This window comes from Solea senegalensis, linkage group LG16, assembly GCF_019176455.1.
Source record: "Solea senegalensis isolate Sse05_10M linkage group LG16, IFAPA_SoseM_1, whole genome shotgun sequence".
Taxonomy (NCBI): Eukaryota; Metazoa; Chordata; class Actinopteri; order Pleuronectiformes; family Soleidae; genus Solea; species Solea senegalensis.
Genome location: NC_058036.1, coordinates 11,391,712 through 11,416,825, shown reverse-complemented (window position 1 = coordinate 11,416,825; position 25,114 = coordinate 11,391,712). Strand labels below are relative to the sequence as shown.

The following is a 25,114-nucleotide window of genomic DNA, read 5'->3' as shown; positions in this document are numbered from 1 at the left end:
TTTAAATGTAGACAGTGTGTCGAGTTAGGATGCTGCTATTAAAATACATTTAATAAAAATATCCTCTTAGTTGTCCTTTTGTCTGAAATGCAAATTGACACAATTGGCATTCACTCCCACTACAATGACTCTCCAGCGGACATGAATTTCATCTGCTTTTATTTGAGTTTTCATCAGCTGGGCTGTCACTTTTTATTCGAATTCCAATAATATTTTGCATGTGGTGGTATGTAAAGTTCACCTTCAAACTGTGATTCCCTGCTTAAAATTCAAATGCTGCCATCTCATAAGTGCCAATTTAAATACCCGTTTGAGTGTACAAAGGGTTTACATAAGGTCAGTGATTTCCTGTTCAGGGCAAGTTTATTACATCCTACTCTCAGTGTTATGAATATTCTAATGCTGGCGTCACTGTTAATAAGGTAACACTTAAAATTAAAATGGTTAATGAAGTAATGAAAACTGTGATTTTTATAGTGTATTAGGGCAGCAGGGAGGGCAGCATGGGGAGGGGGACGGTGTTTGAATTTATTCAAACGAAGCACAGGTCATATACATTCGATCTAACTTCATTTTTGGAAAGAGTGACATGATGCCAGGGTGAATGTGCTACTTTTGCAATTTTAATTAATTCTTTTTCAGTAGTCGAGTCCAAGAGTGTGCACCTTTCTCACTGTGGCGTTATGGCACACACCATTCAAGCAGTGATCTAAAATTGTTCATTTTTAAAGAGGAACTGAAGTGTAGCCACTGTAACATTGTCATTGCTCTCCACTGTACTTTACTTTGGTGAGTGTTGAGCTTCTGCTCCACCACGATGGTTAACAGCACCTTTGTGTCATTGAACACAACTCACCAGAGGAAAACCACAGAAAAGCAAACTCCTCTACAGGAAATGGGAGTTGGTCAACTTTAGCAGTGGTATCTGTATTTAAAACAAAAACAAACTACAAAACCTAAAACCTGCTAACTTTGATGTTATAGAGATATTAGTATTTAATAACATTTAGACAAATTTCTCTGTGCCAATTACACCATATCTAGCTAAATGTACTTTAACAGAAACTGAGTTGATGCCAATCCATTTTATTGTTTTTAAAATCATTGGTTGACCTCTCAAAAAAAAAAAAAAAATCTTCTTCAAGCCACTTCTTGTTTTCTTCAGCACCTGGTCCAGTGGGATGCAGGGAATCCTGAATGTTTGCTCCAGCTGGTGAAGGAGCTTCTCCAACAGTACCACAGCTACCAGTGCCAGCGTCTGCATGAGAGCTCCAGGCTGCTCTTTGAGTATGACAGTCTGCTGGAGGATCCCAACTATGGCCGCAACATGGAGATCTATGCTGGACGCAAGAACAGCTGGGTAAGGACATGATGTCCCACTTGTTTTCAGAACCAAGACTCATGCCGGCTGGCAGCCATGTTTTCAGTGTTCGAAAAGTGATCACAGAAACCACACATTTTTTTTGGGAGGGGCGCTGTGGCCACTTCATGTACATTTGTGACCACAATTCAATCAGAAGCTGGCATCTTCTTACCCGCTGCAGTTTCCCTGTATGTTTACATTTGTTGATTGTTCTGTCGCCATTGCCACAATATTAACTTTAATCAACATAAAATCTTATTTAATATCACATCCGCATGATACATGCAAACTCATCTCTCCTCTTCCTCTCTCCACCTCAGATAGACAGAAAAAGACTCTCACACACACACACACACACATAAACAGCAGACACATCTGTGCTGTCAGACTAGTAAAAAAAAGCAATTTAGTCCTTGCAAACAAAAAATGACATCTACACACTACATCAACTCTCTCAGGACAGAGGTTTTTAATGTTTTGTACATATGTAAGACATTCATATTATACACTACACCTTCTTGTTCTACAGACAGGAGAGTTTTCTGCCCGATTCCTTCTTAAACTCCCGGTGGACTTCAGCAACATCCCCGTCTATCTCCTCAAGGTAACACAAACACAATTGAACTTAGTTTCAAGCTTTGCACACCTCCTTCACTTCATGTGAATCTACTGTACTGTATACAGTACATGCTACGGACAGTGTGGCAGACCTGGTATAAGTTACATCCTTACTACCTAGATAAAAGCAATCAGCTCTGGGTCCATACAAATATGACTATTCAAAGACACTGACTAGCGCATGCTGTTGTAAACAGAATATTGATTCTCTCCTCTGCATTTGACTGTAAGCATCACTTAGAAATTCCGCTAAAATATAAGCCACCTTCTTTAATTCCAGTCATTTGATGAGGGGACAAAAGAGGGGCACTGCTGCATCCCTCTGTGTACAGCCTCCACTAAATCCTATGATTTGTCACCAAACACTCTTGGTAACTTCTTCAGACACCAACTGCAGAACATCTCTTTATTGTTCACCGACATCTTACCAGTGCGTACAAATAAAACTAATTCTAAATTCAAACTGCTTCTTACTGCATTGGATCGTTTTTGCTCATTCAAACACAGCCCCTGCATTTTTCAAATAAAAAGTTTCAGTTCTGGGGCTCTAAAACACTGGTAGTGTGGATGATTTATATGATTTATACCTATTTAAAACAAAAATGTAGTGTGGATGTAGCGTTAGTCTTGAGGTAGAGTTTATCATGACATGCCTCTGTCATACATTATAACATATTATCTGTTTACATGTGTGTGAATTTGTGTCTGTGTGCAGTGGTAACAACAGGGCTTATTTAAATGTAGAGGAGTGTGTTTGTGCGCACGAGTGTGTGTGTGTGTGTGTGTGTGTGTAGTCTCCAGTCTTGGGGGCTGTGAGTTGACTAATCAGCAAGCCGTCACTCTCGATCTGCTCTGAGCCGTGTGTTGTCTGGAGGCAGCTTAGCCGAATTCCACCCCCTTCTTCTCTCTCTCTCATCAGCCTATACCCTTCTTTCAATCTCCCCATCACTACTGCACACGCTGGAGGCTCTGGCTCTCTGGCCTTTTCCAGCCTTGCCGCTGTTTGTGAAGAGAAATGATGGTAAACATAAGGGAAACAGCAACCACCATCAGCCTCACATCAGCCCAGTTGTCCCCACGTTTCTCCGAGCTGGGGCACTGAGACTCCTGTCTCTCCCTCCCTCTCTCCCTCTCTCTCTCTCTCTCTCTCAGTCTTTGAGCGGCCTCCTCATTTCATGACAGAATTCTTATTTTTTTGCCTGCATGTCCAGAGGCAGGAAAGTCTCTCGACTCAGCCCTGATTAGAAGCACGAGTGGTGACATTTTATTTTTTTTCCAGACAAACATGCTGTCACTTGCTGTAGGTTTCCATGCAAAGGTTTCCAAAAACAAGGCAGACACACTGACACCTTCGGCCGGTGGTAGCCATGCAGCCACTGACACAATGTTGTCTGTAGAGGAACTGTAATATTTCGTTTTTTCATTACTAAAGCTTGGATGTCAGTGTGCATTCCCGTCACCCTGATCATATTGTGTTCTCCACTTCACACACACACACACACACAGTCACAGCACTGTGCTGGGTTTGGCAGCTGGGGTATACATAGTATCACCGTGCCAGAGCTTGAAGACTTAGGAAAGAGTATCGACTTGCAGAGAAGAAAGTAATGAACACGAGCCCACACCTTGTCCACCTACGCATTAGGAATGGGATTATGCAGCATACTGTATAGGCTGGACTCTTAATAACACCAATGTTCTATACGCCATATTCATGACCTAAATTTTCAGTTTGACAGTTGTTGTGCAATTAGTTCTGCTTGTGCAGTGTTTTTTTATTTTTTTTATTTATTTTTCCTTGGCACATTTCATCACTTGTAGTTTCATATACGTGCTGTTGTAGAGCAACTGATGTGCAGTTAATTCACTCCTACAATGCTTTCTGACTGGTTAGGCACATACACGTACTGATATGCTATGTCAAGCAACATTGGAACTGCATGCCTGTTAAATTCAAGATGATATGTGAAAAATATCTGAGACACAGGTCAGTGAGAGACGGGAGAAAAATGCTAAGGAAGGAAGATTTTCTTTGTATCTTCGATGGCTCTTTCATATTGATCTGGAGGCCCTATTATAATTACATTGCTAAAGAAAACACCAACTATTGTGAAACAATACACTGAATTTGTTTTTAGGAATTACAGCATATTTTTGGGTTCAGGCCATAGCCCCTATATATAAAAATTAGAATATATTGAATAGCCACAAGGGGGTGACTCGACTGGTTGTGAAAATTAGTTTATTATTATGTTTAATTATAATTATGTTTAATTATAATGTCAGTAAATATTTTCTTTTTAATAGTACATAAAGGACCATAAGTAAGAAACATAGGAGATGACACCAAATCATGATTCTGGAGGCTTCACAACAGGAGTTCAGCTTCTTATGCGCAGCGTTCTGATCAGTTGCCAATTGATTCAGACTCATGGATCTGTTCCTCATCTTTACTGACACAGAGAGCAACTTCCCAACACCAAAGAAAGGGGGTTTTTTGGTCTAAATCATATCTAAGTCTTCACAGTACATTGCAATCTATTAAATAGCTGCTCTTCTTTACAAGTAAAAAAAAAAATAATAACAACCTTTTAGTAAAAGAGAAGATGCTCTGCTGATGGAGTTTAAGCCGTCAGCCAGGTACTGTAGGTAGAGGTCAGACTGTTGACCCTCATTTGAATCAACCTCCCATCAAATCCATGGATGTCCTTGCTTGAGGAGGGAGGGCTTGGCACTGAAGCGGAAATCTGTTCAGACATCGGCTACTCTGCACAGCACAGCTCGTGAATGCTGAGATGTTGCTGGTGGGCGCAGGCAGAGCTGTGGAGGACGACTGTTACCTGGAGCGAAGCGTCCACAATGTCTGAGCTCACCACAGTGGACATGTTTACCTTCCTGCATGGACTGCCCAGCCTCGGGGAGGGGGAGGAATTTGAGTTTGTTTGTTTGTTTGTTCATTTATTTATTTATTTGAAAAGGGGAGCAGTCATAGTCAAAATGAGAGAGTGGGAAGGACACAGAGAGCAGAGATGAAGGGAAGTGAAATGCACACAGATGTGTGTTGGCAGCTTTCTTCCCCCATTCAAGGGCATGTAGTTCTCTCGGGCTCTTTTTTAGTGATTGTACCTTGACCTTTGGATCGTCACCAGTTTAAAATTGCCTTCAATCATGCCCTCTCATTAAGCAATGGTCTTTGACCTCCCAATATTTAATATTTATCTGTTGGTCTGGTCATACGGTTGGTTGCTGAAAACTCAAGTGTATCATGGAGGGCAATAAAACAAGGCACCACCAATCCTGCAACATGTACATAATATATCTTATTTCCTGATAAGCCTGAACACATCTAGCGGTTTTCTGCTGTCCAGATGTCGATGGGGATGTCGATCCATTTGGAAGCTAGGTTCGGTAATAGGAATAGGAGGTAATTCGGAAGTATGGAAATGTGGTTGCACATTTGCTATGTGCATTACAGTTGATATTGAGGTAACAGGAAGTACAGTTAGTGCTGTGTAAAGGCTCATTTGTACTCTATTTTCATCTGTTTTAAGCCTGTCCGTCCCAAATGTTATCTCCGTCACTACCCTACATGTAGCATGTATATCATGTATGTATTAATTGGCATAGAACTAAGTCTTGGTGACCTGGCCAAAAATAAAACCATATGATGATATAACAGTTTCAAATGATAATTATCATGATAAAATGTCAGATAACAATAATAGTTAACAGATTTGTTTCGCTTATTTGTGGTTTTAAATTCAGTCCCAAAAACAACAAACACTTAAACAAAGAGGTATTTGCAAATTGCATTGTTTCAATTATGCAATTTCAATTTGACATCAACAAACACTTCAGGCCTACTTCAGAAAAACATGATCGAAGTAATTTATTTATTTTCCTTTTAATCACAAACCGTGACCTTCTGTGGCCATTTTGTCTGTTTGTCCTCATCCTCGCCCCGTAGAGCGCATAATACATGTGCAGTGGCGGCTTGTGTCTAAATGTCTACACTGATCAGCACGGAGTGACGCCACATTCGCAACTGAGCCCTCGTCTCTCGCTCCACTTGAGCTTTGTTTCCCCTACAAGCGCTGACCCATGTCACCAGCTCCAAAGTGATTTCCATCTCTCTCTCCACATTGGCTCTTCCATGTATACGATGGAAGAGCATAAGTATTCATATTCATGAACACCATGTTATGTGTATTTTAAAGCTATAAAAAACACTTACTGTTCCACTGCGCCTCCCAGCGTACGTGTCTCATTGCTAGTTTTTGGGACTGTAAGTGTTGACTCATTTCGCCTCATTTGCTGAGAGTTAGCTGATAGGATCAATACCACTTTTGCATCTGGATATTTAAGTACGAGACGTGGGCAACATTGGAAGCGGGTGCAACACGTGTGCGGGGAACCTCTTGCTTTTTATTTAAGCAGCCACTATATGAGCTCATCTCATGTAAGTGAGTCACACTGCCCTTTTTTTGTCCAGAGCACTCACCTGTTTTCTCCACAAGCTGTGTGCGGTCCACAGTAAAAAATAGACAGTGAAAATGATCTTTGACCATGTTTTTTACGCCTTTATCTGTCAGATATGTCATAAACATAAGACTTTTTTAATTGATATATGATTTTTTGGTAAATCAAGGGTTTATTGTGAAATATTTGCACGGTTTTATACTTCCTGTCATTTAAGTTAGTTTGCATGTTAGAAATTAGGGCCAGGTGATATGGATATAAAATAAGCAATCATGGTTGTTTCAGTGGGTCAGATTTGGTGACATTGATTGAAGTGAATTAGTGGTTCAGGGAACAGGAGTCATCATGTTCACACATGGACTGGTCGTTACTAACCATTATTTTTATAATGGATTATTTTAATAATCCATAATTGGTCCATAAAATATCAGAAAATGATGATCGTGTTGATGCAATGATGATGATGTCATCTTGTTTTCTCTACAAACCCAGATTATCCTGTTTTAATGACTTCTTTCTTAAATGGAGCAAAGAAACCAGAAAATATTCACATTCAAGATGCTGAAAAATCTGAAAACGTGTTTTAATTCTTTAAAAAAAAAAACACTCAATCCGATAAATCGATTATCAAAATAGTTGATCATTCATTTAGTAATTGATTAATCAAGTAATTGTTCCCGCCCTACATACTGTACAATGGAAGCCTTGGGAATAGCTCTGAGCTGTTACCATTCATCCACGGGAGAATCCAGAATGTAGCAATGCTGCTTCCAGTCAAGTAATACTTTGGCACACAACTCCCTGTGAAACAGCAAATTATTTCCATTGTGGTTACACTTTCATAACTGCACATTATGCTTCAGCAGCACTGTTAGGCAGGTTGGATTTTTTTTATTATTATTAAATAGAGACAGTTTTGCTTTGTCCAGCCTCTGTGCTAAGCTAAGCAAACTGTGCAGCTTTTTGAAAACTCTGGTGTTTTAGAGCCCCTAAATCAAAGAAGTGTTAAAATGCCCCAGGCTCCATTTTCCTTAGAAAAATTCAGGGCTGCCCCCATGACCCTCATGTGGACGATAATGTGGTAGACAATGAATGAATGAACTCCAGGGCTGCATTTTAGTGGGCAGTAACAGAGACCTTTGCATGACACAGCTACCCACAGCTGCTGAGTGATTGGTTCCTTTCAGTCACAGCCTAATGGTGCGTTCCATTTGTAGTCAGAACTTGGAATTTCTGAGGTCATGAACTACAGATTTGCAACTCACCATTGTTGTTTTTCAATAGTACTACCTCCTGAAACTAAGCAAACAACTATACAGAGGATAAAATCAGCTTTCAGGTGTGTTAATATATGAGCATGGATTCCCAACCAATGTTATCCTTTTCCTCAATGACAACTCAAAATAAGCCGCCATGTTAGGAATCTAAATAGTTATCAGTAGTTACAGTTCAACAAGAGTTCATAAAGAAGATCTGAGTGAGTCTTCATTTTTATTATGTTGTAAGTGCCTCTGATAACTCATAACGTGTGTGTATCTGCACGTGTGTTTATGGAGCTAGTAGTTACTTCCTGCTGGTTGTAGCTATAACTTATGTCATTTCCCATAATATAGATCAAGGCTACAATCACTGGCATTACAGTCAGAGTACACTTTACTCTACCTGCATCGGGTATTTGTCAAACTCGGACAAAATACAGGACATGTGTTGGGTTTGGTCAGTATTCTCTCTGACTCTGTTGGTTTGGACTGAAAAATAAAAGAGCACTCTAGTTCATATTGACGCAGGTTACTTCTTATAAGGACCTGGAATGCTGGACAGTTTTAATTGCAAAGGCTGGTTTCAATTGAACACAGATGTTGCCTTGGAATGTTTCCCAAAATCTCAAAATGTTCCTATTTAACCATGTTTGTATTAGTGCATCTTTTTTTTTTCTCCACTGCTTAGCAACTGGTATTCCACTCCCTCAGGTCATCTCTGTTTCCTTCAGAACTGGCCCGAGGGACGTCTGCATTGAGCCCTGGGCATCCCTGTAACTTCATTTTGTCTGTTCAAGCTGTGCATGCTCGCAACAAGAGCGCTTACATCTAATTATTTGTACTCTAATTATTATACACACACATTAACCTTAAAAGCTCCACAGGCAGCAGCTGACAGGAGGAGGGTCAGGGTGAAGCAGAGCCTCGGGCTTTCAGTCCGTCTTTTAATTTGTGGTGCCAGCGCCATCAGTGACTTGATTATTTCTGTACTTCCCTTTCATTTCTTATCATGTTTTCATGTTCTTTCATCCAAATAGCAGTTGGAATTAGCATTGCGAAGGAATCACATTCCTCAGCCAAGCTAGTTTTCTTTTTGATAAATGAATAATGCCCAATAAGAATAGCTGTCTTAGTCTCAGGTTTTAGGTTGTTGTAATATTTAAACTGGAGTGACTGAAGCAAATAGCGTGAATTGTGTATTCTTCTCCTGATTTCCGCACTGCGCACTATCCAGCTTGACTGATGTGAAATCCACATCTTTTTTTTGCATATACTTTCCATGTTCATTTCCCTTGCATTTCTTGTGATTGCACAATAATGCATTTCTTTTTTTAATTAGGATAATCATGTAATGTGCTATGATTTTAATTAATGAGGAAGCACCAAAGGACAAACTTTTCAGAAATCAAAGTGAATACATAGACTAAAGTTAAAATAGAAAGGTACAAATAATAATAAAACCCCAAAACTGCAAAATCACAAAAAGTAAAAGGGTTAACAAATCTGTTTTAAATTGGCTTGGATTGGTGAGTTTACCCATATACCACAACTATGTTATGTTTATCTTTAAATATACAATATATGTGTTCAATATATCTCTGCATCCATGTTGTTAAGCTGCTAAATTGCTCTAGGGCTTGTAAAATCAGAGTTAAAATGTAATTTGAAAGATTAAAGCTTCTGCCGCTTTACCCTAATGTTTTGTTTTTTTTTTCCCTGCACACAATTCCACCTCTAAAAAGAGAAAAACATCCCTGTAACCTATAGCCCACATAACAGTTTTTAGTGTTGGTGTTAAATGGTTTATGAAGGGATCAAACTGCCAGCGTTAGTGAGAGGTCATTGTTGATTAATTCAGAGGGCTGTTTAAGTGGGTGTTGTTTATAACAACTGATTTTACCAACCCACTCTTCACTTCTTTGCATTTCTTCGTTGGCTGATATTGATGTTGTTTGTCTCCAAGTAATGTTTTAAAATAGATCAAAACCATTAGCAGCACCCAGCCATGGCCAACTAATGATCTCATTATCAATGATGTGGCTGAATATATGTAATGCATTTTAACTGAGTTTAGAGTGAAGCAGACAAATCATGGTCAACATAGAATTGGAAGCATTATATCCTTCAGTTCAGATTTGAGAATCATTCACATTTTAGCTGTATAATGTGGTTGATTTCATTAATGTATTAGAATAAATTACAAGAATACACATTTGTACTTGATTGCTGTGAAATGAACACACACATGCTGCAGGCATTTTCAGTGGAATACATTGTTAATACATGTCTGTGTATAAGTCATACGCCCCTCAAGAACAACATGGTTATGGTTTTGGATTGCAATTTGCCCAAAGTGAATCATCAAATAAGACCAGTTGAGATACAGGGGGGAAAAAAGCAGATTTTAGACGAAAGGTTTATCTAATATATGATTCAGTCTACGATATCTGTAGAATTAGTTGAATATATAATGTATGCCATTTTATCTTGCCATTGGGGCAGCCTTTTCAGACTGGATACTGAATTTTGCTGTGCTTTGTAATCTACCAACTCCTTGCACCAAAGTCCATTGAGAAAATTCACAATTTAACACCATAACAGGAGTTGTTGATTCACTGCTGCCTCCATCAGTAAATTCATATGTGTTATTTGTGATTTTGGGGTTTGAAATCTTTAGGTATATTTACTTCAGTGACACAAACTTACCAAGTGAGGCATCAGTAAACCAGCAGCTCCTGGGTCGCTGCAAGCTTAAAAATGCTAACTTTGGTGCAGCAGAGCAGGTGGTTTGCAAACGTCACTTTCCTGTCAGAAAACAAGAGAATATATTAAGATGTCATAGACTTAAGCAGGTGTAGATTTTATGAGGTAAGCATTTTGTCCCTCCACCGGCATCAATGTTTTCAGTGAAGGTAGAAGGGAGTGAGTCTGGGGACTTGTACAGCACAGTTAGCGCTGACTGAGTGTCAGCACTTCACACAACCACCAGTACTAAATACTCTTGCTAAACACAGATAAGTAAAAATGCACTTTTTTATGAAAGGACATGTTTGGTGGCTACAACAGCATCCCAAGAGATGATTGAAAAACCTCATCAGGCTGCAGCAGCTGTGGTTACCCTAGCTTCCCGGTTGCCACATAATTGTTGCTCCTTTCTCAACCGCTCCTGAGGCTGTCGTTGTTGCGGTTTTTCTGTCCAGCTTACGTCCAGCCTCTATGTGGCAGTTGAGATTTTGGAGAAGTCGTGGCTGAAGATAGTCTGGTGCGTCACGAGATGGGTCTTTCGCAATTCTCTAAGCACACAGACCTGGAAAACAACCTTGTCGCCACCCTATTAACACCCACACATACATGAATGCACACATAGGCATGTTATCTCACCCATGCACATATGTTTGTCCTTTGCAACATGTGAATGTGGCTTTTTACGTCATTGAGAGTGACTGCAGCACCCACCATTTAGGGTCCATTTAGGCTATAATTAAAATGGCCGTCAGTCACTCAATATAGCAGGCTGTGCTGTCAATACTCTTTGTTGTGTCAGATGCTGTGTCATGACCAAGGCAGAAAATGTGATTGCATTTTTGTCTTCTGTGCATTTGTGCTTGGTTGGTTTGACCACTGGCAGTGGTTTTAACCACATGGCCTCAAATCAGATTCTGATCTCAGGAAATCAGTATATGTCTGATACCAAAAGCTCAGTGGATGAGATTTTTTTTAAAAAAAGAAAAACAGTTAAAATCCATTATGATCCATCAACTGTGAATGTCATGAAAAGGTCAATTATAATCAAGCAGCATGCTGTGGGGAAAAAAAAGGCAAAGTGTCGTGTTTTTCAAATGGCTGATTACAGGTACGTGTTAAATATGTTCGCAAACATGGCTAATTAACAACGAAGGTGTTTAAAAGTGGTTAAATACTACATCAGACCATAGACTGTATCAGATATGGAGGTAGCTTTCCTGTTTGAAAAGTGAGGCCTTGGCAGTTGGACTGATATCTGCAGTTATAGCCACCTAAATGGAGGTTTATGGAGGTATTAGTCCACTTCTCACATGAATGAATCAGTAAACACTTTCCTGAGGAGTTAATGGGCTCAGATGCTAGTTTCAGGTTTCTTCAATGGAATAGGATGTATTCAAACTGAAAATCTTGAGATTTATATATATATGTATATATATATATATATATATATATACTGTATGTATGTATATATATGTATGCCAAAGCCTCCCTTTTCAAACAAGAAAGCGACCTCCATATCTGATATAGTCTATGGTCTGATGTAGTATTTAACCACTTTATATAGATCTATATACATAAATATACATACATACATATATATGTATATATATATATATATATATATACAGTTCAAACATCTGACTGATATCTGTTATCGGTTACTCAAGGATGCAATAATGCTATCCTATGGGACACGGCACAAGTGGTATCATGCCATTCCTGCATCTAATTGTCACCTTCAGTTCATTGCCTTCTTGTCTGTCTATTCTTAGCTTTACTACTATTTGGAGAGAAAGCTTGGGTCTGTGCGTGACTATTGAGCGTTTGGTGCCAAAGCAAGTGGTTGTAATTTGTGGCCTTGCCATGCCCTTGCACGGTAAACACTGACTAAGAGCTCAGGAATCTTAAGAGCTATAAAATAATTGCAGGTTACTCCCATAATGCCCAGAGTGGTGTGCTGCTCCTTCCCCTAACTCTGCCTCTTCTGTTTCTTTTTATATTGTTGTTCAACTCATCCTGGCATTATGCAAAACTCTTTTTTTTTCTTGCCATGTTAATACTCTGAGAATACTTTTCTGTCATGGTTATTTGGCATGTTGCTTTTGAGTTGTGTTCAACAGTTTTATAGATCATTGTAAATTGCTGCGCCTCTCTTTCAAGATACTTCTTTGGTGCTGACTGAGCCCCGGGTATTTAACATCTGTGAAGTTGTTGAAGACTTTCGGAATCACTTGAGAGATCAATTGTAATTAAGGTGTTCAAATGTTAATTTTAGTGCACCAGCAGTTGTTAAGAGTCACTGATGTCACCTGAGGCCAAGTATTAACGGTTGGTTATATCTCCTGGGAAGCAATGAAAAGACTCACTGTGGGATGAGTAGAGATTTAGACCTTCTTCTTAGGTCTAAGGACTGGATGATTTGTTTTTTTGAAGCCCAGAAAACGAAGAAACTGATATGCTGCATCCGCTTTCCACGTCACTAGTTTTTGTGTGTTGCGTATAAAATTACGTAAGGGCAGTTCCGTGTAGCCATGCTAAAACAACCCCATCCACATTGAGGAGGTAATATAGTAATGGAAAAGGATGTGCCTGATACCAAACTAAGCCGAGTAGAGACGAGTAGTGCTAGAACTGTATAATGGAAAAGCCCCATCATAGTCAAGTTGCGACTGATAAGAACCAATCAGGAACCCAATAAAAGACAACTGTGTCATTGTTTTATCAATTTCTGCTCATCCGGATTAAAACACAGCCACACAGCACTCTAAAAGTACATAGCTAGCAACTTTTTCAAACTTTTCTAATTTATGAAAGCACTCTGATATGTCAAGTTGGTGTGGACGGGAATCATATCATGATCGGTGTTGATTAGTTTGAAAGCAAAATCATAGTAGTGTTTCTGTGAGGGTTCTGATGCTTTCTTGTAGTCACATAGTAGTGTGAATGTAACCTCTAATGACTGCTATTGCAACAGCTAGGGCCACGCGGTGCAAGCCGTATTTCCCTGATGCCAGCTTGGATTGGCTCTGGCTCCCCCATAGCCCTTAACAGGAAAAAGAAGTTGAAGCATTTTCATACTTCTCCATTTCAGAGGCTCTAAAATGTATGAGGAGTGTAGAATGCTCATGACGATATATCAGTCTAACAGATATTGAACAATCTGAACAATTTGAACTATCTCTGCTTTCCTGTAACACTAGTACATCTCAGAGTACTAGAGCATACACTGAATATAGTGATTGATTGGGCTCTCACTTTTTGTTCAGAAAGCAGTTTGAAATTGGAGAAGTTCAAATCCAAACCTTAAAACCTTTACAAGTTCAAAATCTACAGCCCAGAAGCGCATCAGGTCATCTGAAATAGATATAGGGTTTTATGAGCTTAGCTTGGCCTTGGAACCCTTTTGAATGCCAGGACATAAACTGAACCGTCCTCCTGGGTTGGCTATCAGAACAAGAATTGTGTGTGTGGGAGTATTTCGGGTTCTGCACCAATCATGGCAAAGGTAACAAACCAATCTGCAAACACACCTTAGTTTAGCTGTTAGCTCAAACTAGGCAGCAGAGGAGGCATCATCGACGAGCAGGGCAAGTGATACTGTCCAAAATGAGACCAAAATTCTTCAGTGTTTGTTGAGCATATTGGAGCAGTTGGTTGTTTCCTCTTCTTAACAAAGGCGCTTTATGCCATCATTGGAATAGTCATAAAACAAAGTCCGCAAACACGTAGCTAAACTTCAGGGTAGATTTTGAATGAATTCACATTAAGACGGCTTATGTCAAAATGCATTCATTTTGTTTTCATTGTGCATTTTAAAAGTTCTGTTGCCGAGTGTTAGCGTTGAGATGTGGCACTTAGTCGGAAAGCAAGTTGCCCAAAAGACATTGTCAAGTAATTGCCAGTTTGGGCTTCACTAATGCAGTGTATGAGTGAAGTCTGAAAAGGCCAGCCAGTGCTTCCACGCAGATAAACAATTATGTGGCTTTTTAAACGTTGGATGTGTTAAAGCTCTCGAAGATGAATTTAAATGTCAAATGAAACAGCTCTTAAAGAGAAAAGCAGAAGGTATTAAAGTGTTCATTTACATTCTCAAGATGATATTTTTATGTTAATGTTACAACAAAAGTGAAATGACCGATTTTACGGCTAGATCATCTTTATTTCAAATAGTTTTTTTCTAATCAATGACATTGTCAAATTGTTATGGATGTGGTTGATATTTGCCCCTGTGTTGTCTTGTGACTGCAGGAAAGTAGAGGGAACTCTCTTTACTTTGCTGACACAGCGAACTGAAACTCCTCTGTTGCAAGATGCTGGATGCAATTGCAAAATAGGAGGATGGAGTGGGTCGGTGGGTTTTGAGCTGTTGTAAGAAATTGTAAGAAATCGTTAAATCACTTCTTGAGTTCATATAAGATCACTATTAACATTTTAAGAAATGTATTTCAAACTAAAATGACAAAATTCATTAGCGATCAAATGAAATGTTTGGCCTACAATTGTTTGGCATGTAATATCTCGTGATCTAATATTATATAGTCAATAATGTTATAGTATAGTATTCAAATCATCATTCATGATGTTCTTTAAAGGCGACATAGAATGTTTGTATCACACGTATATGTTAGTTATGGAGGTCTACTTACATATATTAACTTGTTTTCATGATTAAAAACCTCCTAATCGCTGCAAACGAGCCGATCAAAATATCTCCTCACTGACGCTCTCGTCAGCCGTGCTGTTTCAGACCAAAACCACACCCTCAGATACACAGCTCCCCCTCTGGCACGGTGGATGCTCTGCATCTCAGCAGCTACAACGAGAGTAGTTGTTCTTCTTCTGCGGTTGAATGTATGCATCCGGATGTGCCCAGACTAGTGCCCGCACCAGGAGGATTTCTGATGACGACATCAAATTAAGGAAGTGCCGATCCGCTTCGCAGAGCCCAGGAAAACAATACAACACTATTTTCTCAGCAGTGGCTGAACTGTTGTTCTGAAACTTTAGGGTTTCATAAACGAGGTAATGACGCAGATACACACACACAAACGCAGCGTGAATTGGAGCTTCCGGTCTATGTCGCCTTTAATCATCAAAAGTAAAAACATGTAATCATTCTGACACGCTGGACCTTGTTTTGAATATGATGGGGTGAATATTATTTGTGCAAATGGGCGTGGTAAACAACCCATGTCAAGTGCTTCATGTTTATATACAGGGTTCAACAGTTTCAGTGAGTAAATGCAACAGGCAGACCAGCAAAACAGAGCACACAGAGGGAGTGTGATGTCTGCCCAAGACATAATGCTACAATACAGTATATTTGTATCCTGTTAGGCTGAATGTTGCTTATTGTACATGTAAGTACATTTAAGAAGTACCTGCAGAATTTAAGTTCGTAGTCAATGGTGATGAAGCCTCATTGTTTGTCCTCCTCGTCCAGAACCTTGTATCTGACTTGTGTTGCTTACCAGCTCTGTGTAGAGGCCAGATGTGTTTCTGAGTGCCAGGTGGTTCAACATCTGGCTCACCAAAGCTTCCAGCCTTCAGAGAAAAAAAAATTAAATGGAGTCTGGATGAAGCTGCTCTTGTTAATGGTAACGTGCTTTCATCTCGCTCATGTTTCAGACTATCACGGAAAGTGGACACACAAACTGTGGCTCTAGCCCTTAAAAATCAAAGGGCACCTGCAAGCTGGCGTGTAAACAAGTCATATTCAGGAGTAATGCACACAATTTAATGTTTTTAGTCATTAGGGAATGCATCTGATCTCTGAGTTCGCCATGAAAAAGCACCTGTTGGAGTAACATTTGATTCATAATGGAGCTGCAAAAATGCTGACTACAGCAGTAATATATCCTTCAAATATCTAAGACTTAAGCAGTTGTAGATTTTGTTAGGTGAGACTTTTGTTATGCTAAACTCTTGTTTGTTCTATGTTTTATTGAGCATATGCCTCCACTTCACTGCACGGAGCATCTGGAACAAAAATAATTTCCCCCCGGGGATTAATAAATAAAGTATTCTGATGTTTGAACTGTGGGTTAGTTTAATTAAATTATGATGGTGTGAAAACTAAATTAAATGAATCCTGATGGATATTAGAGATTTTAAGCTTAAAAGTATGCTGTAGTTTGTTCTATGAAAAAAAAGAAAGAAGAAACACTTGTTATTTAGTGTGATTAATGCACCATCCCCTGTAGTGTTATCTATAATTTAATAATATAAAATAAACTTTTTGGTTCTCCCTTACTCTCAAGGGGGTTGCTTCACTTGCTTTTTCAGTGATCCGCACATTTGATTTGGCCGTGATTTTTAATGCCAGATGCTCTTTTTGACGCCAAGCCAATTTTACTTTCCACCTGGCCATGGGCTGCCCCCTGCAAGTCTTATTTCCTTTACATAGGGTCACTTGTTTTGGGTGGAAATTAGGAATATCTATCTATAAATGCATGGAACATCTGTCTGTCTGTTAATCATCCTTGTCTTGACAGACTTCAAACTTGGCAGGTGACCTTGTCAGGGGGCTAGAATTAAAAACATCTTGTATGTTTAGCTTTGTTTACTCAGTTTTCACTGAGCTGGAGAGTTTGTGGTATTCAAAGGCCACCATAGTTCCCTGACATGGTTTCACAATTAGAAACTAATTCTGACATACTGGACCTTGAAAATGTTGTGAATATGATGGGGGATTGTACAAATGGGCATGTTTCCAGGACATCGTAAACAACCCAAGTTAAGTGCTGCATGTGTATATACAGGGTTTTCAATGAGTACTCAAATCCAGGCCCTTGTTACATTGAATGAGTTCAATGCTCTGGTGAAATCCTTTCAGTCTACCTCGTCTATGTGCGAATGTTTTGTGTAACTTTAACTTTATCTGTTTATTTTTTTTATATATATAATTATGCTGCTGCCCTCTCTTTAAATAAAAGTTAAGTAAGTATTATTCTTTATTAGCATGCAGTCAAGGAGATGACAGTATGACAAAATTCAGTATGACTCAACCATACTGGCTGGAATAGGTATGACTGAGCATGTAGACAGGTGGAAAGGCTGCAGGCTTCACCATAATCCTACAAATAGAAAGCCTGTGGAAACCAGAAAGTATTTTATCCATGTTCTTGTAAATATCAATTTGTGGTGAGTGATGCCTACACCCTGAAATACCCAAGAAGCCAAATGTAAACATCTGAACTCATGATATAACAGTGTTGAACTCCAGTAGCACCCATCTGCTGAACTCAACTTGTTTTTAGTTTCTGAGGAGGTGGCTATGGCAACATCTCAAGGCAAACCGACCTAGAGATGTACAGTATTTTGAACGTGTTGAGAACCATTTACAGGTCAGAACATGTGTTCATGCAGAAGAGCAGAGGATCACATATTCCACATCAGGTGTGAAGACTATGTGGGCATACTGTGACTGATACACACCTTCCTCATTCTCCTGTTTTTTTTTTTTTCACCTGTGAGGGCCGGGCAGCTTAAGCAGGAAAATCAGGCAGGACTTGAAATAACATGACATCAGCTACTTGGCTGTAACAGTCCACAAGTAGAAAATATTTAAAGTGTACTTTTTGTATTTTGGGTACTCTGTGTTTCTTAGGATAGCTGTGTTTAGGTCTCGTGTCGTCCAGCAACATCCCCCTGCTGCGCACAGGAAGTGTTTCATTCTGTGTCAAAACAGATGGAGGCAACAGCAGAATTCCCCCAAACAAGTGCCACAAAAAGTTTAAGAAGTGAATTCTACTGCGCAAAAAAGTTTGATAGGATGCATGCTTCTTGTCACTGCCCCCCTCTGTGCTGCTGCTGCTGCTGTATGCACACAAATGCTCCCTCAGTCAGGTCTGAGAGTATTGCTTGAGCCTGTGTAAGATGAAGGATGCAGCATATAAATAATGTTACATCATTTCTCTTCGCAAAAAAACAAACAGGCAGCAACAACAGGCCAACGTTAGGCACTGCAGCTTTAACAATGTGACACAATGCTGTGTGTTTTTATAGAGAGGATGTTGACACTATGAAAAAGCATGATATTTTTTCTGTAAAACCATTTAATTCTTAAAACGCATGACAGAGATTATATACTGCCACAAAATAATTCAGGTGTCGACCTGTAGAACTGAAACCAAGTTAAATCCTTCCATTATTTCTCAATGTGTTTTTGTGATTAGAGATACCAGGTGAAAGCTCGTCCTGGTGAAAGATTGTGTAGTGTGTGACCTCCCAGTCACAGATCTGGCATCAGAACTCTCAATAACTGCAAAGATCACAAGACAGCTTGTTGTGTAATGTAAGATACACAATAATCCTACTACTCTGCAAGTTGTGCAGTGTAAACTTGGCGTTAACCTAACTACATTTTTAACCAGGGAATGGCAGTTTACTTAAAATCTTGCCCACTTGCCACTTGTTCTCATTCCGCTTGTAGTTTCAGAAACTCTCCCCTGCCTTACCCGTCACTTGCACTAACAACCCTGGTGCAGCACTGACAGACCAGGCTGTAAGAAAGGTCATGCCCTGAGGTGGAGGAGTCAAGCTTTCTCCGTCATTTCATGTTGTGACACATGACTAGTGGCACCAGGGCTTCGCCACATGATGAGGAGGTGGTAACAACAAGAGAAAACAAGAGCCTCTTGATCTTTAAACCCTTTTCTTCAGTATTGATTTTTTTTTGTTTTTTGTTGTGTTCTTTGCCTCCCTTGCAACATTTCAAATCTAAATCGTCTTTCATGTAGCGTTGAAGCAAGTCATCCTTCATCAGAGGTGAAAATGTATCGGCGAAAGCTCAGTGCCCTTACATCCCATTGATGATGACACACATTTGGCCTATTAAGTCTCACTCTATCATATCACTACAAGGTGTGAGAGCTTACGCAGTGACTAATATCACAGAACGTCCTCTGACGCACGTGAATTGATAATCGTTTGCACATGATAAACAACATACTATTCCAAGCAGTAACTTAGTCACTTCTCGCCCTCATGACATGCAGTTATAAAGCATGCCGTATTTACTCAGTATGTGTCATCGTGATGGTGATGACACTTGAGGCCTTTATTAAACCCATTTTTGTTCTTTGTGTTTCAGCTTTACTTTGTCATGTTTGTTTTCTTAAGCCTAGTTCTCGCTAAAATGAGTTGGTACACCCAGGAGAAAAAAGTCTGACAAAAACTGACACCATCACCGCTACCACCTTTGCGTGAAATGCAACATTGCAAACAAGCCAGAAACTAAACAACTCAAAGGAAGAAGAAAAAGAAACCCAATGGAGCACAGTCACAAAGTTAAAGTTGTTTCACGTTGGTCCTTCGTTCAAACTCTGAATGATACTGGAATATGCAGTGCTGCCAAAATTGAAGCAGACTTAGAAGAAAGTATAGCACATTCACACGGCTCTTGCATTGCCACTTATGCCAGTCAAGCCGATAAAATCCATTCTGTCATTTGTCCTGCGAGTGAATGCTGATTTTTAAGATTTCTACTGGTCCAAATGCCATTTAAATGCAGAATTAAACAGGGTTTTTGACCAGTGGGAATGGTACTCCATACATTTCTCCCTACGCTATTTTAACAATGTTCTTTACATCCCTATCAGTACATACACAAATAGATAAAGTGCTCATTTTCTATCTTAGGAAGTGATGAGATGTCACATTCTTCTCAAAAGATGTGTAACACTGGCAGTTTCGGCCACCCTCCTTTTTGAAGAGTGGAAGGAAATGTCAAAGGAGATGAGGAAGATGAGTTAGAGAGGAGGAGGACGAGTGGCGAGTGAGTGACCCCAATACGAATCCTTGATACCAAAGGTCACGCCCTCCTCCTCTCCCTCGGCGAGCACGAGATCCACCAACAACCTCCTCCTTTCCCCATAACCACCCACACTGAATCTCCAAACGAAGATTCCCACCCACCTGCTTCTACCCCCAGCTGAGCATCAGAGGTTTCCAGCATCCCCCCTTCACTCTTCTTCCTTCGTCCCCCACACCACACTTTCTCCACGCCTCCGTGGAATTACTTCCATTTGGCCTACTTTCTGACCTCACTCTATATTAAATTATATTGTTGTATATATTGTTTTTCCATAACACTGTATGTGTGTGTATTTTCTCACTTCAACCCAGGTGTTATTCCGCTTTGATTCAGTTTTCTATTCCTCGGCACCTCGGTCTGCCTCCTGTACCTCTTTTATTAACACATTAATGCTTTCAGGGTGAAATTGTGTCTCTATATGTTGCCTGTCTTTGCTCATTTGTACAAGTATTGGCCTTTGCTTAACATTGGCTTATCAATGACTTCAAAAATCCCGCAGTGAAGATGAACCTGACTCTGCTGATGTCTTATATTTTCCCCAAGTCATTTGAGTGTATCAAGCATCCAAATTACTTTCATTCATGATTGTAAACCATGAATGAAGACACAAGATACTGTTTTCCATCACCCATTAATTCCATTCAGATACTTTAACCATCTTGGGGGAATAATAAGGAAGTTGTGTGGGATATTTTTATGTTTTTGTGGCTCCCTTGGGTTTTCATAGATTACAGTTGTGTATTACACAAAGTAGTAAAGATGAAGAGTGAATCTGCCACTGTCAGCAGACCATGGTCATAAATGTCTAACGATATTTTCAAGCCCCAGGAACTAGTATGCACTTTGTCAGTTATGGTAGTCTTGCAACTATGGCTAGGCAACATGGCAAATCAATAGTAATTTACATTTCATCACATACAGTAATAGCAGTAATATTGTAAGGTTATGTCACAATATACAAGATATTAGGGATGGGCATGAGTATTTCATTATAAAATGTCAATCTATTATCACAAGGTGGTAACAGCAGCAAGCGTTGTGTTTGCAGTGATGAAATGTACAAGGTTTTTTGAATGTAGCTGTTTCTCTAAGCTCAATTTGACATTTACCAGGATCTTTGAATGCATTCTGTCTGCTGCTTCTGTTAGCTCAGTACATTGTGATACCTGCATTATTTCCACTAGGTGTCATGTGCTAGGGTTTAGAATATTCAAATATTCGTCAAATTATCCAGGCGAATTTATAGTTTTTTGCTACAAAAGGCACATCCCTACAGGATATACCTTTGACTTTAGATCTTTTTGGTCGAGGAATGCATCTGGAATTTGACTTGGTGATCATTCAGTAGAAGAATACAGTTCATGCATTCATTCATTCTTTGGAACACACAGACGTGCAGTTATCCATATCCAAACATACTTGAGTCACTCAGTGGCTTCATGCCCGAGAATCACACACTTAAGATTCAGACAATTGGGACAGTGAAGGCCACATCATTGCAGCGACATGCTATCTGTGTCACACTGACAGTCACACGTATGACTCACGTGATCCCCACACTTCTTTTGGTCATCTGCCTGTTATTGCTACAAATATCTCATCCTGCTTCTCTTTATTTTTTGAAAACATATGTGCTCGTAATGTGAATGGAAACATAAACGTTTGATTTAAAAAATATTGATAAAAGGTTATTGCAAATAAGTGCCATGGAAAAAGATTTGAGGGATGGCGTTTGGAAATCACATGACTGAAAAATGGTGGACGGAGAAAGTAGTGAGCGTGGACTGATGAGGAAATCACAACCTGCCTCTACTTAGTGCAAGAAGCAAATATAAATACCTTAATATATGGAAGCAGTAAAGGTTTATGGGGATCACTGGATCCTTATTTTACAACACGGTGTACTTCTGACTTGTATGAATTTGTAGTGACAACGTACCCTTAGCAGTGACACATTGATTGACCCATGTTTTGTAGATGTTATTTATGTCTGTGGACTTCAGCTGGAAGTTCTGCCCTTCTAACAGAGCTAACAGTGCCATGGGAAGAGGGGTTAGAGGTTTCCCACAAAATGAAGAGGGCAAAGTATTACAGACTTTGTAACAGAGGGCAGGGAAGGCGGATGGTCTGCGAAGCTTTATCCTGTGGAGGTGGAAGCCAGAGGCTTTGTTGGGGGCTCAACGTCACGTCTCCCAAAAAAGACCTAGGGCTACAGGGAGCCAAACTCCACAAGACTACTAAGGAGATATTGGAGGAGGTGGAGAAGGCAAGTTTCTTTCTCTGGCCGAGAAGACGTGACAGAATGCTCAGTATGCTCAAAGTTTTGCTTCGGACAGCTACTCAAATGACCAATCGGAATGCATGTTTTGATGACATTTCATTAAAAAAATTATTTTTTAAAAAGTCAAAATGTTATATAAATGACTGAGTAATGGGCAACATCACCTATAAGACATTTGCTCACATTGCTAGTGGAATTCTGGGACGTCATCTGCAACCAGGGTCAAATTGGATGATACCAGCTGTCAGTCACACTGGTGTCCACCAGGGGTGGGCATTTCTCGCAAAAATTATAATTTTTATACTAAATTCTGGCCCATGAGAGCTAGTTTAAGTAATGCAGGGTTCACAGCATGTTAAGCTAAGAGGAGCAATGTCAAGATGCATTCAAGAAATCTCCTAAATTTGATCTGCAAACATGCATAACTAAATTCTTTCTGCCCATTCTTGCTGCCCATCCTTATGCCATATATCTTTTTTTGTCTGCACTGGATTCTTATTTATAAAATTGACACCATGTGCTATTGAACATTTCCCCGTAGACTTCCATTCAAATGTCACCTCCTATATATCCTAATTTTCCTGGCTGGCTTCAGGAGAAACCTAAAAGGCTACATCCATTTGTTTATATATAGTCAATAACATCAGCTCATCATTGATAAGATAAGATAATCCTATTGGTCCCACAATGTGGTATGTGTGCAAAGACGTGTAAATAAGAAGTTAATAAATAGTAAACATGCATTTTCACATCTATGAATGTACACTATAGAAGATATTTATGATTAATATTATAAACGTGAAATACACTACATAGTATATACATTAAGTAACTAGAATACTGAAAATGTATTGAAATTCACCTCCAAGTTGATCTCATTTTTGCTTAGCCATGTCACAGTTAATATGCAAAGGCCTTTAATCTACAGTGTTAAGTTAATGTCTGTAACTCTTCTAGTACTGAACACAAACACTTTGGGTCTGGAAATTTCTCACAACTACACAGAGTATGATTTGTTACCACACCCATCTTTCTGTAAGGCCTGTATGCTCAACAGAGAGGCACACGGATAAGCACACTCTTATTCTTCAGTTTGCAAACACACCCCTTGAACAAAGGCTTTTGACTGTGGCAACAGGGCAGTGTTTGTGTGTGTTTGGGTGCTGTTCCAACAGTACGGTCCCAGGTGGAGCCTGAATGCCACATAATCTCTCTCCAATTGTCCTCATGACAGAATTAAGTCCTGGTCCATGGGTACAAGTATGTGGCGACACAAAGTTGCATGGTTAATCATCCACCATGCTTGTCCTATGTCAGCCTGAGGTAGAGCAAGAGCTGCTGAGAGTTTGTTTTGGAGTTGGAGGAAAAGAGAGACAGACAAGGGTCACGGCAGATATTTTTGAACAGGACACTAAGACATGTGTGCCAGTTTGGTAGTGCTGACTTGTTCTTGCGGTTGCAGGATCATCCTTGCCCCTTGATTACACCCCCCTACCCACAAGCAGCAGCACGGCTGACGCATCATTAGGAACAATAAACTTCTCTCTCTCTCTCTCTCTCTCTCTCTCTCTCAATCCGAACATTTCATGTCATGCAATGAGATATTTTGGCTGCTGCCACTTTGAACCCTATGCTTCTCATTTTGAGGGAAAGATGGCTTAAGTCAGTCAAATTCAAAAGTGAAAAGACTGACACAAACAAGTAACTGTGTATGTCAGGCATGTTTGAGTTCACAATGAACGAGGAAGAAGTTATCCATGCATAATGAAACATACAGTATACAAAACAATTTTTCTTTTTCACAATTTTGGAGCTTTTATGAGCTGGAGCAGTACATTTTTTTAGAAACCATCAGACTCATGAACTTCAGAAAAGCAAGCAATTTGCTTTTTCAGACAAATCAAATAACATTTGTCTGGTTATAAAGCTTAGCTTATTTGTAGAAATCGTTATACCCTGATAGCATCAATAAACAAAGTTGTTAGGGGAGAAATAATTCAGTGTCTGTAGTCCTGGCAACACTGTAGTAATACTGATTACACGACTTATTACATAATTATTTTGTTTGGACCTTACAGATTGATTTGCCAATGTACCTCTCATGAACCCACCTGCCTACTGGCACAATTCCTTTGTATTACTTTTCTTCAAGGTAAGTCAGACATGATGCGATCACGGCTCTCTCCTCCACTCAGCTTCAAGCAATGCAGGTTTTGTGGGTTTTGAGGGCATGGCTTTGATAAGAGAGCAGACAGAAGGTGGCGGGGTGTATCGGTTGCAGCTGTTGCAATCTTTTCCACACTCCTACTCCTACATTAGATTAACTTTTATTGATGGCTGTCTGGACATGAAGAGGATTTATAGGAATAAATAACAATCCAAAGTGTTTTGGAAACAAATTAAGCTGTAAGCTTTATCAGACATAACAGAAATGTGAATGGATTCAGCAATAGTCGGGTTTGAATAATGGACATCAAAGACTAAACATGGGTACGCTACATTGCCAGAAACCACAAAGTGAATCATACAGGATAGAGCATGTCATTGAGATC

General features: G+C 39.6%; 1 protein-coding gene across 1 annotated transcript in view; it reads left to right on the top strand.

Annotated features, from left to right (window-relative positions):
- babam2 (BRISC and BRCA1 A complex member 2) overlaps nucleotides 1–25,114 on the top strand; it is an 84,206-nt gene that overhangs the window by 27,035 nt on the left and 32,057 nt on the right. Inside the window, exons 5-6 of the mRNA XM_044047821.1 lie at nucleotides 1,166–1,360; nucleotides 1,893–1,967. Coding sequence (XP_043903756.1) covers nucleotides 1,166–1,360; nucleotides 1,893–1,967 — 270 coding nt within the window. The remainder of the gene's footprint in view (nucleotides 1–1,165; nucleotides 1,361–1,892; nucleotides 1,968–25,114) is intronic.